This window comes from Lytechinus pictus, unplaced genomic scaffold (assembly GCF_037042905.1).
Source record: "Lytechinus pictus isolate F3 Inbred unplaced genomic scaffold, Lp3.0 scaffold_28, whole genome shotgun sequence".
NCBI lineage: Eukaryota > Metazoa > Echinodermata > Echinoidea > Temnopleuroida > Toxopneustidae > Lytechinus > Lytechinus pictus.
Window position 1 is genome coordinate 570,481 of NW_026974148.1, and position 18,994 is coordinate 589,474.

Below are 18,994 nucleotides of genomic sequence, written 5' to 3' on the forward strand. Positions count from 1 at the left end.
AGCTCATTTTTCCTTTGGCAGCGTAGTAATATATATATATATTTTTTTACATTTAAGTTTGCAATATCTCCTTTGTTAGTGTGATAGGGCACATTAATTAGCAACTAATGTCAGCTCACACCAATGTGTAAATATCCATCTACATACCGTACAAACTTGCAGGGACATACACACACACGATCACCACCACAAGCTTCATGAAAAATACTTCACTCTACATGTCAGAAAATTACATAAACTTTGATAAAATTGTCTGGGTATGGCAACTTTATTTGACCAGTAACTGCAAACAGTGAAGTGGCAAGTAGACCTGTATCGCATTTCTAAACAAGTGTAATATAAAATTTAAATATAACTAGATATATTCCGCAACAGTGACTACAAATCAAAATATATCGGCCTAATTTGATGTTCCATGTTTTTTGGAAGGATGATTTAGTACCTAAAAGCAAAGTAACATACAATTGGTATGTTCTGACCCCCCCCCCCACATATCAACCCCAACATTTCAGCCATCAATCCGAAATTTGGCAAACAGGTTTATGAGGCATTATATTTTACTTTACAAATTTAAGTTTGGATCCAATTGCAAATTTATTAATTAAATTATTAATTTGGATGTAAATAAAAAAAAAATTGGTTGCAGGCTCCGGCGACAATTGCTACGATGGAAAAACCACATGTTAAGCCAAACATAAGTCGTAACCTCCAAAACTAAATAAACCATAATCCTTATCTTTATTTACATTATTCTGACCAAAAAAACTCTATTATCTTTTCAAGTCATTTTCTATTCAGCCTGGAAAACCCCTTTAATGACCCATGTGAAATCTTCTTTGGTTTTCAAATTATCATTAACCCCCCCCCCCACCACTGGTTGTTTATGGTTAAACATGGGCAATTACTGTTAAGACGTATTACATCTTGGAAAGCGAACACCTAAGTTGGTAAAACAGAATAACCATTTGCTGCAAGACAGTAATTTTTCTTTTCAATTTTAATAATGTGCATCAATGATTTTAATAAAGTCGGGATAGAAGTTTGCAAGTTCCCAATAAACCCTATGAAATGAAACAAAAAATCTGCTGAGACAGAGAGGTAGACATTCTTTTTAATTCAAATAATTCTGACTAGTTTGGAATGCAGCCACTAGTAGACATTCGACTCAATGAACTTCAGTTATATTTATGATACCAGGCAATTCTCTTCAGTCGAAATGTAAAACTTGCTGAATATTTGTTGAACAAATTTAAGCTAATTTGATTTAAATTACTACATCATAATTCGATTGATGTGTATTTATTTTAACTACATTAAATGAATAGAGCAAAGAATTTAACAAATAAAGTTGTTAATTCTGTCTTATTTTGAAACCAAGAACTACTGTGTAGTTGTAGTTTGTTCGGTCTGCCTATCAAAATTACTAAGGGTAATTCCTATTCACATAACCCATTGAGGAAAACAGGCCCATTTTAATTATTCTACAAATAATTGTAATATTAAATTGCAAACATAGAATTCTGTGCATCTCGAAAAGCTTAAGTATGTCTATCTGTTTAAGGTATTTTTATGAATGCGAGATAAAGTTACTTGGTTAAATGTTCTTTCTTTTGAAACATTTTTCCATATCTTTTTTAAATTAAAGCAAAAGTTATTTTGGGAAATTTTGATTACTCTGCTGAAGAGATCTGTTGGTCCTTGATTGGTTTACTGAGATTACATGAATCTGGTAATTTTATCCTGAATCTACATTCAGAAAGAAAGATTTGGAAATGCTCTTCCACTTCAACTTTCTCATACAAATATTGTAATGAATCCCAATGAATTATATCATATTAATGCAAAACTTGATTGTATTTCACAGTTATGAAGGACATGAAAAATACTATAATAATAATAATAATAATAATAATAATAGCGGTATATTTACCCAGGGTAGCCGCTTCAGTTCCGAAAACTGTTCTCCCAGCGGGCCCTGCTATTATTACCCCGGCTTTAGCTGGGCTGCCTTTTTGGCATAAGTGAACACTTTCATGTTTAAGTTCAACAAAAAAGTTGAAAATTGCACAAACTGTAAAGTTCAAACAAAATGAAACCGTGATTCTTATCGCATAATTGGTAACAAAAGTTGTCATAAAAGCTTCAATAATTGATAGTAACCATTATAATTATTATGATAATATTACTAATTATATTACTACGAATAATAACAATAATAATGATAATACAAATACGAATCATCATAATGATAATAAAGACACTTCAAATGCGCAAAATATATCCACCAAATAAGGGTGCTCATTAGACTTGAAATAAAAATATGAAGAAACAAAGATTTGGACAAGTAAAACACTAAAGATTTCCCCCAAATTGAATAAAGTAGTTATTACATTGTTTAACTTTGGTATTAATTTGGTAAAATGATTATATGCATGTTGTCATGAATATGCAATGTGTGGGCTGATGGTGTCACATCTCTTACATAAAAACATTTTTCTGGCATCGTACCTTCAAAATACAAGTTTCAGTAATGATTATTTTGCCAATTAAACCAGCAATTGACTCCATTTCAATACCTTGGCAGAGAAAATTTAAATCAGTAAAATATATCAAAGATACAAGAGAACACGTTAAATTATGACATCATCAGGTTGCCCATGGCATTCTCATGAGGACACATATATAAATGTTTCTCAAAAATCATGCAAAATTAAATATCCAATAACCTCACTAATCTTCATACAATTTTTATGAAGGTTTTAGTTTTTTGCTTACTTGATTTTCTCTATCAATTTAAATCATATTATTTTTGCCCAGAGTACCCCTTTATGTAGATAGATAGATAGATAGATAAATGGTATTTATTAAAATGTTCGACATATTGCAGTTAACAAACTGAATTGCATGTGAATTACAAAGCTAAAAATACAAGTATACATTTCATTGAATACATTTTGACAACTCTGTCTTGAATTCATTATGGGCCTTTTGTTTCAACTATTGTGTGGAAGGGTATCAAGCACTTCAATGAGATACTGATCAACTTGTAAGTGTTATTTTCCTTTAATGTGTTCACTTATCCAAAACATGTTGCCTTGTGTTTTCCCTGCAGAAGAGAATATAATTTTAGTGATAAATAGATTACAAATTCATTTCATTTAAACAAAAATCCAGAACAAATTGAAATGAACAAAAATTATGGATAAAACAATCAAAACATATTAATCATGGAGATCATAAAATATTGGGCATTAAGAGGTCAATTTTGTGGTGGACTTGAGTCAGAAATAGAATAGGAGAGGAAAAAAATAGGTCAAGTATCCAGCCTTGAGAAATTTACTGTAGATAAAACCATGGACCTACTACAGATAAACATTCAGCCAAAGTGCACCACAAAAATGACCCAGTGATAACCTTTTTTGTCTTGTATGAAAAAAAAAATAATAAAAGAGGGCATTTTTTTAGTTAATTATATTATTACCTATGTCATATCTGTAATGTACAGTTTTGGGGACATCACCTAGTAAATCAAAATGCTGTTGGAGATAGCTTTATGCCATCACCTCATCACTCTCTGTTTCAAGTAAAGAATAGTAAAACCTCAATATTTAGTTTACCTGGTTGATTTTGAGCAAATTGTGGTTGCCTTGTGAAACGTTGAACTACAGAATGAGATATAAAAAAAAAAGGATTACATCAAAATCAGCCTTGGAGAAAGTTAGTATGAACCCATTATTATATTTATACATATGTACCAATACAACATTCTTTATGTTGTCACTTTAATTCAAATACAGCTATGAATGTTTTATCAAAAAAAAATTGCCTAAGAAAGATTGCATTAAGAACTTAATAAAATGAACAGCATTTCTTTAGAATAAATGATCTATGAAAATTATAAATGACCTGCATAGTCCCACATGGGAGATGTACAATAATGGAGGTACAGCAATGACAATGCAGATTTCAATTTGGAACTATAATAACCTCCCAAATTTTAAATGTTATTTCATTGATATTTCGTGACCATGTTCATTTATTAAGATTAACCCCTTTACTATTTTCTATAATTATTTATTAATATTTTGAGGAATAATGACTATAATTCAAACATGTTTGAACATACAAAGAGTACAGACTTGTTACACTGTCTTCCAAATACATTTTCAGAGGCTCAATAGTTAAAAAAATGTATATATATAATTTGTATAAATGTGCACAATTACAAAATGCTGCATGAATTTTCATAATAATAGTGTTTTGATGTGGCTGGTGATTGTCCCCTCCACATGCACCTTGTTCTGGCTCAATTAGGGTTATATACTCTCAAGTAACAATACTATATGTAGCTAAAATCAAATTCCGGGAATCTCAGACAGTTGAAATGGCAAGAATTTGTGGTTAAGACATGCTGTTAATCAACAGAGAGCATTCCAGACCAGAGTCCTGTGGTGAACCAACACTGAACCCCAATATGAATCCAAAGTTTTTCACTTAAATTTTTAAATCCAATACCAATATAAAGTGTGCCAACAGGTGGTGTACGTTTGCAACAAAAATCATCAAACAAAAGACTTAGATGGGACTCTTGGAAGGCACTTTTCTCTTAAACTAGACATTGGTGATAGGATAAAATGTACATCGGAAAACCCGGATTCATTACTATAAAGACGATTAGGTAAATGATCCAGTCCAGGTTAATCAACCCCAGGAAACCAGAAGTACATGTACATGTAAGGTTGAGCTAGCAAAATAATGTAATAATGCTTGATTGCATAACAAGCAAATATAGACAAAACCAATCTATATCAGTGGACCAGCACACCTGACGTACTCAAATGGTTAAAAAGTCTCCTAGATAAGGAATAATTGTTGTTTATTGTACTAGTATTTTACATTATTAACTTCTACCCCACCATGACAATTTAACAAGTGTACTTTAACTCTTTATAATATGTTTTATGTTATGTTATATTTCCTGTTTTATGGAAAGAGCTTAAAGATTTATTTGTTTTAATTCATTAAAGTGTGAAAAAGCTTAACATGTTTAATTGTCCACATGTCTGGGCCCAGAAATTCACTGCCAAAGAGGATGATGAAATAGAAACGATCATGCATGCAAGGAGAATACTGCTTTTTGACAACAATAAAAAGTGGAAAAGAAAAGGCCAAAAACAATTGATGTCAATCATTGACCGTAAATGACATTTGACCTTGATCAAGTGACCAACAACTTGTGCAAGATAAGCAATGATAATGGAGTACCACTATGTCCATATTTCATTAACTATATCCATCAACTTTCAAAGTTATAACAATCAAACAAATACCCCTAACATGCCCAAAGTTCATTAACCCTAAATGATCTTTGACCTTGGTCATGTGACCTGAAACTCAGACAGGATGTTCAGTAATACTTCATTACCCTTATGTCTAAGTTTCATGGACTAGGTCTAAATACTTGTTATGATGTCATTTCTAAAATATAACCTTAGGTTAAGATTTGATATTGCAGCGCCGCCGTCTCAATAGCGTGCAAAAAGGCGCCTATAGTCTGGCTCTGCTATGCATGCGACACAAAAACAGGACCTACGGTGTAGGCTTACATTGCAAAAATGGTCCAGCAGGAGTAGTACTTTGACGAGCATCAGGGAGCGGGGCGGATAGAGCGCAAAAAAGATCTTATTGTGTCTTTAATGAACACTGCAAATGCATCACCATCCAAACCAACTTATAAATCGTATATTACTTGGATGCCACCCTTAATCTAAACACGGGTACTTTCCTACCATACCGAAAACCCAATCACGCCACCACCTACGTTCATGGGGCATTCAACCACCCAACCCCTATCCTGAATCAAATGCTTGTGACCATACAACAACAACCTGAAGAAAAGCGGGTATGATAAATATATATAAAGAAGTGGAGCACCTCTGGCAGTCTCGCTAGCATTACGCCATTCAATACAGCAGCAATGCTGAATTTGAAGAACTATAAAAAAAAAAAAAAACCAATTCATATGGTAATAAAATACTAAACTCACTGACCCTTAATGACCTTTGACCGTGTTCATGTGACCTGACACTTTCATCGGATATTAGCTAATACTTGATGGCTCTTACATCCAAGTTTCATTAACTACATCATTAAACTTTCAAAGTTATGATGGCAATTCACAAATTCCCCCAACATGGGCAAAGTTCATTGACTGTATATGACCTTTGACCATGGTCATGGGGCCTGTAACTTGCATAGGATGTTCCCTGATACTTGATTGCATGTATGTCCAGGTTTCCTGAACTAGATTGCAATTCAACAAATACCCCCAGCATGGCCAAAGCTCATTGACTTTAAATGACATTTGACCTTGGCCATGTGACTTGAAAATAAGACAGGATGTTCAGTGTTATATTATTACCCTTATATCCAAGTTTAACGAACTACATGAACGTAGATCCATAAACTTTCAAAGTTATGACAACATTTTTTAAACTTAACCTTGGTTAAGGTTTCTATGTTGATTCCCTCAACAAGGTCTAAGTTAATTGACCATAAATGACCTTTGACCCTGATCATAAGAGTTTGAAACTCAGGCAGGATGTTCAGTAATACTTTATTACCCTTATGTCAATTTTTCAAGACCTAGGTCTACATACTTAAAAGTTATGATGACATTTCAAAAACTTAACCTTGGTTAAGATTTCAATGTTGAGGACACTACCGTTACCGTCGCTGTCGGAAAAGTGGCGCATATAGTCTTGCTCTGCTATGCAGACGAGACAATATACCAAACCAAGAGATGAACATAGAAAAGAAGAATATAATTAATAAAAGTAAACAAATCAAAACACGACGGGTATTCTTACAAAAGGCTCCATTAATCAAAGCTTAATTCAAGTACCTGTGGCACAACATACATGTATCATCGAGGCAAACAATATCAATCAAACATATATGTGCCTCCGTTTAATTACCTGCAAACCTGCCAATCAAATCCGAAGTCTTGGCATCAACGATTCCCTACACACAGAAAAAGATAAAACAGTCTAATAATGTAGAATATATTAATAGGATTAATCTGATAATCAAAGTCATCAAATAATATTGGTTTCATTGTAAAAAAAAATCTGAGCTGTATGGCTACCTTTCGATCACTACATGCATATCTGATAAGGTGTAAAACCCTTAAAAAGGGACCATTATGTGCTAATACATGTAGTTATAAAAAAACTCAATAAAAGAATATCAATGACCAGAAAAGGCATACACGTTGTCCCCTTAAACAGCAATGTAATATTAAGGCATTGGCCTGACACCCATTTTCCTTGAAATATTCAACCATAATACTTACACAATGATTGTACTTTTGGTAGTTTTTTTTTTACACTTGAACACCACTATATACAAGATATCAAAGTTATTTCAACTTCTGGTTTTACAATGCTGTAAGATCATAAATGAAACCTACTAAATAGGTGTTGGCATACACAAAGTAAATTCTGATGCATATTAAAAGTGATAGCCTTTGATACTGCCATTAACCTCCACTGGAGATACTAGCAAACATTTCTCGCTACTATATTTTGATGGATCGTATTTTTTTTTTCCAGCATGTCAATTTTCTCTGCACTATGTTAATTTCCCAAACACACTCAATAATAATATGAACCATGTATAGAGTGCAGCTACATGTACTTCATTAATATACTTTACATGTACTGCACTTTAATAACAATTTTGGTATCATATGAACTTTATTACCCCGAATGTAGCCAAGCAGCCATACACGCACTCAAGCATTCAAAGAATTTCTTCCTAACGGTACCCATTGTCCCATTCACCTCAAATGGGTTGGGTGCAGCCCAATGTGGGTAAGTTTCTTGCTGAAGAAAAACACGCCATGGTTGGGAATCAAACGCATGTCCTTCAGATTAAAAGACGAGAGTCGTACCACTAGACCACAATGTCCCCACAATTTACATGAACTTGCACTGATTCACATATTGGACATGGCTGACATCAGTTGAACAGAATTATTGGTCCTCAAATATCCAATCTTTTTATTTCATCTAATGTGAAATAAATCAGCATATGACTGACCGCTATGATGTCTTCCTGTAACATTAATCCACCCTCTGCCATCATGGCCAACATCACTAGAGGATCTTGTTGATCATTTCATACCGACTAGCAACTTTTCCACTATGGCAACTAGTACCAAGGAAACCTTCATTGTGATTGTTGTGTGAGGCTAATTTCTATAATTAACATTAATATATTGAATCAAATGTCACAAAACTTACCACAAAATATAAAAAAAAGCCTTAAATGAGACCGGTTTCCATGGAAAATTATATTGTTTATAAGTGAACATGAATGATAGCTCTCTAAGCCAGAGTTGGTTGAATACTTTGTTTATAATGAAAAAAAAAACTGTGTACGTGTAAAATTTGGCAAATTCAAGATATCTCTATGTTTTCCTCCTTTCCTATGTCCATATCTTGTTATGCAACAACTGGAACATCCTAGCCAAATAACATCAGTATAAAGAGACTCTTACATGAATGTGAGGGAAAATGTAATATCGTGCATACATGTCTATTAAAAAAAAACTGTACATACCTCTTCAAGATGCAAGTACTGTTTCACATTTGATGCTAAGGGAATCAAGTAGACATGATGACTTCAGAAAATTCCTTGTGGGCTGGATGTAACAACAGCTGGTTGGGAGAATATATACTGCAGTGATGTCTTGTGACTTCATGCTGTTCCCACTTGCGTCAATTTATTAAAGAGCCTTGAATGTTGTCTATTCTTCATCCTTTTGTAGAAATGTATGTAGTAACAAAATTTGTTGTCATAGTAGCGAAGAGTAAATAAGAAGAGGTTTTGGTAGAAAGTAGTGGTAGTATATTAAATACTACTGATATCAGTAGATACCTACATGTATATACTTTGTAGAAACTTCAAGTCCAAATTTGTGTAGTTAATTTAGGTTACTGTAGTCACTAGTCAAGGCAATTTAAGGGGAATTCCAGGCTGAAAATAACTTGAAAAAGCAAATGTAGACAAAAAAATAAAGAAATCTATTGGTCAAGGTTTGAGGAAAATCCGTAAAATGACCAAAAAATTATGGATATTTAAAATTTTGGCGTTGTGACGTCACACACATGCGAGCAGCAGCCCCATAGACACAGCCCCATAGATCATGTACTCATTTTTTCATGGCCCATTGAGAGAAAAATATTGTTTCTGCTAAAAAACTGACATGAAATTATATTTATGATGATATTTCAAATTCTTGTACAAAAATATGTATAATTGTCTGAGAAAATGACATTTTATTGATTTCTTATTACAAAACAACTGAAAGAGCTGCTCGTATGGGACGTCACAAAATCTAAACATTGATTAAATATTCATAACTTCTGTATTATTTGACAGATTTCCGTCAAACCTTCACCAATGTTTTTCTTCATTTGTTGTACATTTTTTAAAATAAAGTTATTTTCAGCCTTGACTTCCCTTATAAGTTGATCAGATAGCATAAAAGTGTTGTACAATGCAGGTTCATGTACAGCACATGTAGATTAGAGGATTAAAGCATACTCAAGCATAGCACACACCATACTTGTGGCAACCAATATTACATGACTTGTTTTAGCAATGACTGACTTTACATGTACTTGCCACATGAATGACAGGTAAAGCAACTCTATGATAAAGTTATGACTTACATGTAAAATGCTTAAGATTAAACATACCGTACATGTATGAAAGAACAATTCATTCTACATGTTCTACAAAGAATCAAAGCGAATCATTATTTTTTCCCCAAGGAATGTCTGACTTTGACAACCCCTTTAAATATCTATGTGTCAAAATGTAACAGGGCAAAATGCTATTATTGCTTTGAACCTATATATTAATGTTAGGCATGCTAGGCCTACAATTTTCATTGTTATTACAGCCCAGATGCAATACAAGATTTTGAAAGATTAAAGGTAAATGATAGTACATTGTAATTGCAGTAAAACACTAATTTTGTGAGAAAGTCTGTAAAACCAAGGTTAAGTATGACTATATCATCGTGGATCTAGATCTGGTAGTTACATTGGCTGAACTTTGTGAAATCATAAAATGTAATCTGAAATACGATCACAGTGAAGGCCACCAACACAGATAGGCACACGTGGGACAGTGTATTATTATTTCTGGAATAGAGACCCGAAGGAAGTGACCGAATCTGCGCTTATTTTGCTTATTTCTCAGCAATTACACAATTTCTTCCAGAATCCTTTGGCACATATTTTTTATTCATACAAATAGACACTTGGGTGGTCATTGTATTAGATTCTGTAAAAAGTCATTTTGAGATCGTTACCAAAACTGGAATTTATCTTTAATATATTTCGACTAAAAAAAGGGACTTTCTAGATTCCCCTTCATTTTCCATTCATATACATAAAAATCTGGTAAACAAGCTATCATCTTCATTCAAGATGATAGCTTGTTTACCAGATTTATTTATCTGAGGGGATGCATTATTTTCCATACTGTATATGTTTAACCATTCAGGGAGAACATTACGATTCACTCATTTTACACATGAAATTACACTGTAAGCTAAAAACTGTAGTTGAAAAAAAAAAAATACATAATGATGCAAAAAAAGTTACCTATGACCTGAAGTGTGGATGCAACAATATATTTTTTGTTTTCAAAAGTGGCAAGCGATTTGGCATGTTACACTGTATGTTATTTTTTTGATGTATTTAGTTTAGATCTTTCTACACTGGACACTTGTGCTTGCACATGTTGTACTCATGTACCGTTAAAACCGATAGAGATGTATATGTACAGCCTGCAGCCAAATTTTTTTGTGTTATCCATTAAACTGAAAGTGTAAAAGTAAAATTACAAGGCATGACAATGTTTTTTTTTTCTTTTCTATCAAAATACTGATAAATGGACAAACATACCAGTCTACAATTTTACGAAAGATGCAAAACACTGGTTTCGTACGGTATTCTTGATGAAATGCTCTACAAATCATTGGACATTTTATTTTAGAATAATGTACATGTAAAAAAAAAAAATCAAACACAGAGCTTGGTGAAAAATATTTGCACCCTGCACAATATTCACAGGGGTGCTTCATGGGTAGATAGAACATGTAGAACGTGGAGCGTTGTGGCCCAGTGGATTAGTCTTCGGACTTTGAAACAGAGGGTCGTGGGTTCGAATCCCAGCCATGGCGTAATTTCCTTCAGCAAGAAACTGATCCACAGTGTGCTGCACTCAACCCAGGTGAGGTAAATGGGTACCGGTAGGAAGTAATTCCTTAAAAAGCTGTGTGCGCTATGAACGCCTAGCTTAGCCGGGTAATATAGGAGCGCCTTGAGCACCTTACAAGGTGGATATGTGCGCAATATAAATACCCTATATTATGTAGAACATCTTGCACAAACCTATGAATCATACAGAATGCAAGGATTGTAAACCAGGCTTTGTATACTTTTCGAAATTTTCATTCATGATGAATATCAAACAATTTCGTACAACTAAAAAGATGAGTGTGTGTTTAAAACCAGTATCAACATATGCATGTACAAGTACATTGTAGAGCGAACCTTTTCATAATAAAAAAATAAATACATGTGTAATAGAAATAACATTTCTTGCTTGATCATAAAATTTATTCAGTTGCTGCACATACATGTACATGTACATGTATGAAAATGAGGTCAGATATAGATTCCTGCAGCATATTAAAGTATCTTATTATAATGAGGTCGTTGGGTCCATGAGAATTACCCTATATCATAAATCTTGTTACATCATAAATTTAAAAAACAACATTACCAAAATTATAAGATATACAATTGCATGTCCCACCTCATTTAAAGGGCAAGTCCACCCCAACAAAAAGTTGATTTGAATGAAAAGAGAAAAATCAAACACAACACTTTCATCAAAATCGTATTTAAAATAAGAAAGTTATGACATTTTACAGTTTCGCTTATTTTCACAAAACAGTTATATAAACATCCTGGTCGATATGGTCCAATGACGTCACCAACTCACAATTTCTTTTATATTTTATTATATGAAATAGATCTATAGAATATTTCAAATTTGGCAGTTTTGTCAATCAGAGAGCTCTTTATTGAATCACAGTATGTTGCTAAAAATTGATTCCCCACATGTTCAATGAGGAACCAAACCTTTTTAGAATTTGTAGTATAGAAAAATTAAGATATTTAATATTTTGTATAATAAAATACAAAATAAATAGCGAATGGATAACCTCATCGGTCCCCTCATTTGCATACTGACCAGGATGTGCAACCTCTTCTTCAACTCAAAAGAAGAAAGAGATATAATCATCCCTCTTCTTATTTTTGACAGACATTTCCCATTCGGCAAGCAGAAGGGTTTTGATGCCAGCATCATCCAGTGCATTGATCGCTGTGAGAACACGAGTCGCAATCGTCTCCTTCCTTTGATTTCTAATATCATTGTGCTGAGCTCGTTCTGCCTCTGTGACAAACACTTGACTGGGTTCTGCACTGTCGTCTTCTTGAGCAACTCCAAACATTTTTCTTGCAAAGTATCTCCTTCTCTTCACAGCTTGATTGGTGAGATGTACAAGTTCAGGATCCAGCTTCTCAGCACTAACTGAAGTGAAAGGAGCATCAGAAGTGAATGGATTATCAAGAAAATTACTCCCTCTGAGACAGGTCCTCCAAGCTGTTACTTCCTCATCACGGGCAATGTGTGAACTTTTGTACCTTTTCTCAGCATCTGGGTCATCTCTACGCATTCGACTGAAGACTGCTGAACGCAGCTGTAAAAGAAAAGAGGAAAGGAAGAGAAATAAAAGAGATTATTACATGTAAACCTCCATGTATCATTCCATCATGCAAATCATGAGCACAGATACTGAGGGGAATTCTTACTGCATGCCCAATGCCAAAATTAAAGACACTGTAACATTTTGGTTGCTAAAAATAATCTACAAATTTCTCAAGTAAAACTGTCCGGCCTAGTATTTAACTTTATTCAGATGGATGAAAATCCAACAAATAATGCAAAAATAATAAAAGTTACACATATGCACTATCAAGATATATATGAAAATTGAATTTAGTGTACCATAGACTCATAACTCCAGTACAGTGTGCCTATAAGGATATATTTTAAATTTTAGCTTTTTTTTAAGAACCGGTACTAAACATTGATTTTGAAGCCTGATATATGTACATGTACTAAAAACGCATTTTAAAACATGTTTTAAAACAACTTTCTATTTTTTAAATAATAAAATACGTTTTTTTATCACAACCCTGTGTACATGTGGTTAGCAGTATCTAAGTTTTTGTTTTACCAAGAACTTTAGTTATTAAGCTGACAACATTTTCTGCCTCTGTTCTAAGGTAAAAAACTTCCCAGAAAAATAAAGAAATCAAAGCATGACATACATGTACATGTATTCTTCTTTGTACACTGTACATGCAATCTTACAATAGTGATGGCAGTTTGGACATGCTAGAGGATTGTTTGCAGTTTGATAAGGCATGCCCAGTCACCCCAGAGCCAAATAAACATGATGAACAGACCAGCACAACCAATCTATTGTTCCTTATTCACTTATTCCAGACTCCAAAGATTTCTCTTCATTTTCAACCCCATCAGCTGCCATGGATGTTATAATACATGTAGTCTGTGTGTGCAGACCTCACAAAGATTTGATTTTCATAGAGATTGAATATGACCCCTTTTACATCACCCAAAATGTTAGGCTGCAGCTTTTGGATAGTGTAAATGCAAAAAGGCCATAACATGTACCTGAGGCCTACTGTAGCTGCAGCCACTTTTCGGACCAGCTAAGGAGGTACATACATGTATGACTATGAGCTGAAATTTCGCAGTGCTGACCCTACCAAAATTTCCACTCGGTATGATGAACATTTAACTGTTGGAGACGTGAAAATAACAACACGCTAAAATGTCAAACTTATCCCAAAACGTGAAAATATATGTTATGCTAAAACACTGGCTTATAGAGTAGTCTGAGCCTGGGATGAGACGCAACCAGGCCTTGGACTTTTAAATGCTAAAGGGGCCTATAAGTTTTTGAATTTAATTTGTAAATTCATAAAAAAGTGGGCCAGTCTTGAGCTTGTGTACATTCTTGCAACATTAGGGCCAGGAGTCAAAAGGCCAGATTCAATAAAGTTATGTTCTTATTGATTTCAAATTTAAAAGAAAGTCATAAAATTCGGTGAAAGATGAAATAATGATCCATTCAACTCGGCTACGCCTCATTGAATGGATCATTTCATCTTCCACCTCATGAAGTATTCTGTCCATTGCACTCATAAACATTCATTATTTGTATAATATGGTATGTAGAAATTACACATACCTCATCAAATTTCTGCAGATTTCTAAAAATCTTTTGCCATTCCTGGTGAGTGGGTACTCCTCTGGGTGCCCAGGACTTGCTCTTCTTGTTGATAGCCTCGAGTACGAAGTCCATATCTTCACATCGCTCTGGATCTACCGAGGTTGAGATGGCCTGATAAGTCTTGAGGAAGTCTTGAAGTGCGGTGGGTGCAGTCAGGAAATTAGACAATTCAGTTAGCTCAATCTGTTGGTATTTTGGGTGATTTCTGCTGTGGAAAATTGGGGCATACTTCACTCTCCCTGTTGGAAAAAAAATAGTATCAATGTAGAATAAATACAAACAGTATTTAGATTAATACAAAAAGAAATAGTATTTAGATTCATTTGTAGATTTACATAAATGTAAATAAGGAATGAGAAATATATATTTTTTGTACGTGATAAATCAATCAAAGTACACCCCCCCCCCTCTTGCTTGTTTCTAATTTGTGCAAATTTGTGTACAATGTACAGTACATGTATGTACATGTTCACGAAGATGGAAAAAGCAGAATTCAGGACACACCATACGTCCACTGTAGCAAAACAAAACATGTGCCATACATGTACATATATCACAACAAACAACATACGGAGACTGCACCCAATAAAAATGTTGACACACCGATGTACATATTGCATTTTATGAATCCGGCACTCACTGTAATTGTGACACAATAGGAGAACCTATGCCAAATAATTTGAGAGGTAAATAAAATGCACCACATGCATGATGGTTTGCTTTGCATACATACTGTACACAAGCAGGATTTGAATTGTTTGTAAGAGTGGAAACCGAGTCCAGATATGTGTTGGACATGTTTGTCAGTAGAAATAAATAAATGAAATACATAATTACAAACAAAGTCATTTTTTTTCTCCTTTCAACAAGAACTGTATACTGTAATCTTTATAAAAATTTAAACCAATGAACCCTCCTTTTTTATAGAGAAAACGCACTCTGATAATAAAGTTACTTAGTATAAAAACAAGATAATGACACCAACTGTTTTTTTTTCCTTTTTTCTTTTAGTTTGAGGAAAATAAGTTACATGAAAGAGTTACAAGTTTTTAGAATTTTGATCAAATCATAAACGATCAAGAAAATAAAGAAATGCACGACATCACATGCATTCACCTAAACAATGATACAAACAGAAAGCAATTTTTTTTTTTTCAATTTTACACATACCCCAGATAATAATCATTGTGACTATTTTAGACATAAACACTGTTACAAATAATTTAAATCCTTCATCAAATGTCTTTAAAAATATAAATTATTGATATTTTCTCATAGTATTTTATTGCATAGATGGTTGCATGTGATGTAGCAGATTTTCTGTTTTTCTTGATCAATTACAATTTAATCAAAAACTTTAAAAATAAAAAACTAACCTATAAATTCATATTGGATTTTCCTCAAACTATGGCAATCAGGCCTATTTAGTCTACTTTTTTCTCTTTATGTGTTTCTAGGATGTACTAGTAGTTCACCTTTCAAAAATCATACTCATTGGACACCAAACCATGTTTAATGCATTATGGAAAAAAAAATCATGGTATACATGTATTAAAAGCTTGTAAAAATCATGGTACACCCTGTACAGTGCATAACCTGAAAAAGAAGAAAAGTCTTACCAGCTAACACAAGGGCCATGTCATTCTGTCGAATTCCACGTCGGAGATGGATGATTGCTGATGCATAGGTTAGCATCTGCTCCTGGAGGTATTGGTAGCGATGATTCTTGATGTCACGGGTCCATCGCAGAAAACCATCAGGAGTGGAGACCAGGTCTTTCTGAAGGCACTCCCTAACGCAGGGAAGGATCAATTCATCAATACATCCTAGGTAGAGGATTTGAAGAAGTTCCCACGCCTTGTGGTGATCTCCTCCCGACTTTGCATATTTCTGTGCATTTTCAGAGCAAAAATCCATGCACTTGGCCAACTCTTTAATGCACACATCCCAGTTGAGCTTGAAGAAGGATCTAACCATATTCATTTCGAAATGACCATGGCCAATTCGAAGGATCGTCCAATCAAACTCAAAGTCGAAAGGTAAATCATCCTCGCTCATGTCGGCGTATTCCTCATGATCCTTCACGTGGGATATGTAGTTCTTTCTTGTGAAGATGGCTGTGTGGCAAGTAGGGCATGTGTATGTCTCCTTCAATACCCTCTGTGCTATACTAAATGGCAAACCATCGCATGTGATAGCCACCCACTCACGGCATCCCCCCTTGACATACTTTGTGATGTTGGTTTGGTGGCCTATTTCACGTAAGACTTTAATAACACTGCTATGAGAGTTGGGGTTGACGAAGATTGGCTCTCCAGCAGTGATCTTGACACCAGAACTTGTTGAAGTATTATCTGCAGGAATGTCAAGGTAGGAGAACTCAAGTTTGGTGTAGGCAGGCTTGTGGGTTTTCGGTTTGAAACATGGGTGGGATGGGCCAGGATCATTTTGTGGAGGCATGGCAGATGGGGCATTTAAGTTGGCAGAGCAGGAAACACAAATCCGTTTTGTCTTTATATTCAATGTGCCACAAGACCAACAGGACTTCTATTCTCTTCTCTCCGACTCTTGACTTATTTCATCATCAACATGGTCAAGCCACTTGCCATTCTTATAAATCTGCTGGTCCCGGACAAGATTCAGTCTTTCGTCCAGTGTCTTGAACACTTCTTTGTAGTGTGTGTTGTTAACAGCTTTGTTGAAGGCACTGTTCTCATCCACTATGACTTCTTCAACAGTCTTCCTGATTGCCTCTTCTTTAAGCCATTTTCCGGGCTTCAAATCTGCAGAAAATTGTAGATTGCTGTCTGGCTGAACTTGTGCGTAGCAAACACTTGTGATCACACTCGACTTCACTTTATTGTCCAGTCGTACATGATAAGTTTTCCCAATCACCTGATCATTATCAAATGCGCAAAGCACATCCCCAACAGGGGAAGACAGTGGTGTTCCAGCCTGAGTCTTAAGCCAGTTTGTCACATATGAATGACATCCTGCTGGCGACGATGAAGAGTTTGTATTACATACAAGCTTGCTCCGGGCAACTGCGTACGACACAAGATTTTCAGAAAGTGAAATTGGCAATATTGTTTGCTTGTTCTGTAAGTAATATATTTGTTCAATTGCTTTGGCAAGATCAACCTCCCTATCTCTGGCACTTTGCTTGGGATCAATAGCAATACCTTTCAAAAAAGCACAAATCACACCATTCCTTGCAGCGATCCACTCCTTGAGATTTAACCCACACAATGCATCAATATCATTTGCAGGAAGACGTTTAATGTCAGATTTCACTGCCGTTTGTTGGCTCTGTCCTAAAAAATAAGCTACCTGTGCCAACTCATTAGAGTCTAATGTTTTCAATTTCTCGATAACGGAATCTACTGCTGCGCTAGCTGTTGACGTTGTTGAACTTGACGGAGCAACGTTTTCTGAGGAGTTACCTCTGTTAAATTCAGAATGATTCGAACGATCAACAAAAAAATTGTAACACGGCTGACACAATACAAACTTCTTTGATGTAACGTTAGATTTCCTTGAACTCGAGAAGACTCGATACCTCACCGGGTTTTCCTTTGACCACTCGTTCCGCACGCTAGCGTGAAGTTTGCCTACAGAAACACCATTTTCAATATCACAGTCAATTCCAGCAGCAACTTCGCTATGTAAATTGTTCGCACATACCCTCGCAAAATGACCGGCTGGAGTCCTCTTCATTACAGAAAAAACAGGGTAATCAAGTGGTTACTAATAAGAAGCAACACGGTGATACATGTTTAAAGCTGAAATTCATGAATTATGATGTCGAGGCACAGATCGTCAAATCTAGTTTTCTCACTAAAAGTTACATAATACGCCGGTTCACATAGCTTGCATGTGAATAGCGCGTGCTCACAGTCAATGCATATTGCTACGCATACGTCGATCGTGTGCTAGCTGTATGTGCTAATGGGGCTAAGGTTGACAATCCGAACTTACGACTGTCCTTCCGAGACTAGTGTACGAACAACCGATGAGGATTTCTTAGCCAAAAAAAAAACTTGTTGTTTCGACGCGAATTTCGCCCAATGTACAAGTTGGTTTATTCATCTTCCAACATAGGGAACAAGAAAATAAACCAACTTGTACATAGCGCGAAATAATGTTTTGTTTCATCGAATGTCAAAACCGGAGGTCAGTTTCCTATAGCTATAGCACAGCGGCCAAAGTATTGCGCAATGTTGCATAACAGGTTGAACCTCGAAACTAACGTTTTCGCATTAACATTCTCGTTAGTGGTATATCGAATATGGTCCTGACTGTATAAGCAAATGACGATATAACTGTCGAAAAAGATTTCCGCTTGAGTGAGCACCACTTACTTTTGAAAAGTTAGTGAAAAATCATTTGCGCAGAACTTTGAAATAGTAATGCGAATAAAAGTAGACCCTAATCATGAAGAACATGTGATTTAGCTACTAAAATGGATTTGAAGATATATTTTACCTTTTTTAACTTGTTTCCTTGCCCAAAACACTT

General features: G+C 34.9%; 1 protein-coding gene and 1 long non-coding RNA gene across 2 annotated transcripts; both read right to left on the reverse strand.

Moving 5' to 3' along the window:
- Nucleotides 1-249: 249 nt before the first annotated feature.
- Nucleotides 250-10,441, reverse strand: LOC129271390 (uncharacterized). Its single transcript, XR_010296874.1, has 4 exons — nucleotides 8,626-10,441; nucleotides 6,978-7,023; nucleotides 3,618-3,662; nucleotides 250-3,106 (listed from the first exon to the last, which is right to left on the reverse strand). It is a non-coding gene; the product is annotated as an uncharacterized LOC129271390 (long non-coding RNA).
- Nucleotides 10,442-10,953: 512 nt separating this feature from the next.
- LOC135158066 (uncharacterized) lies at nucleotides 10,954-17,628 on the reverse strand. Its single transcript, XM_064115351.1, has 3 exons — nucleotides 16,096-17,628; nucleotides 14,435-14,715; nucleotides 10,954-12,853 (listed from the first exon to the last, which is right to left on the reverse strand). Exons 1-3 carry the CDS (start codon nucleotides 16,934-16,936, stop codon nucleotides 12,368-12,370), a joined length of 1,608 nt encoding a protein of 535 aa, XP_063971421.1. The 5' UTR covers nucleotides 16,937-17,628; the 3' UTR covers nucleotides 10,954-12,367.
- Nucleotides 17,629-18,994: the final 1,366 nt, after the last annotated feature.

Excerpts from the sequence above, each read along its gene's own strand:
- LOC135158066 (XM_064115351.1), bottom strand. The coding sequence starts at position 16,936 with ATGCCTCCACAAAATGATCCTGGCCCATCCCACCCATGTTTCAAACCG. Across the intron at positions 14,716-16,095 it reads CATGGCCCTTGTGTTAGCTG|GGAGAGTGAAGTATGCCCCA; the intron begins GTAAGACTTTTC and ends TTTTTCCAACAG. Across the intron at positions 12,854-14,434 it reads ATCTGCAGAAATTTGATGAG|CTGCGTTCAGCAGTCTTCAG; the intron begins GTATGTGTAATT and ends TTTCTTTTACAG.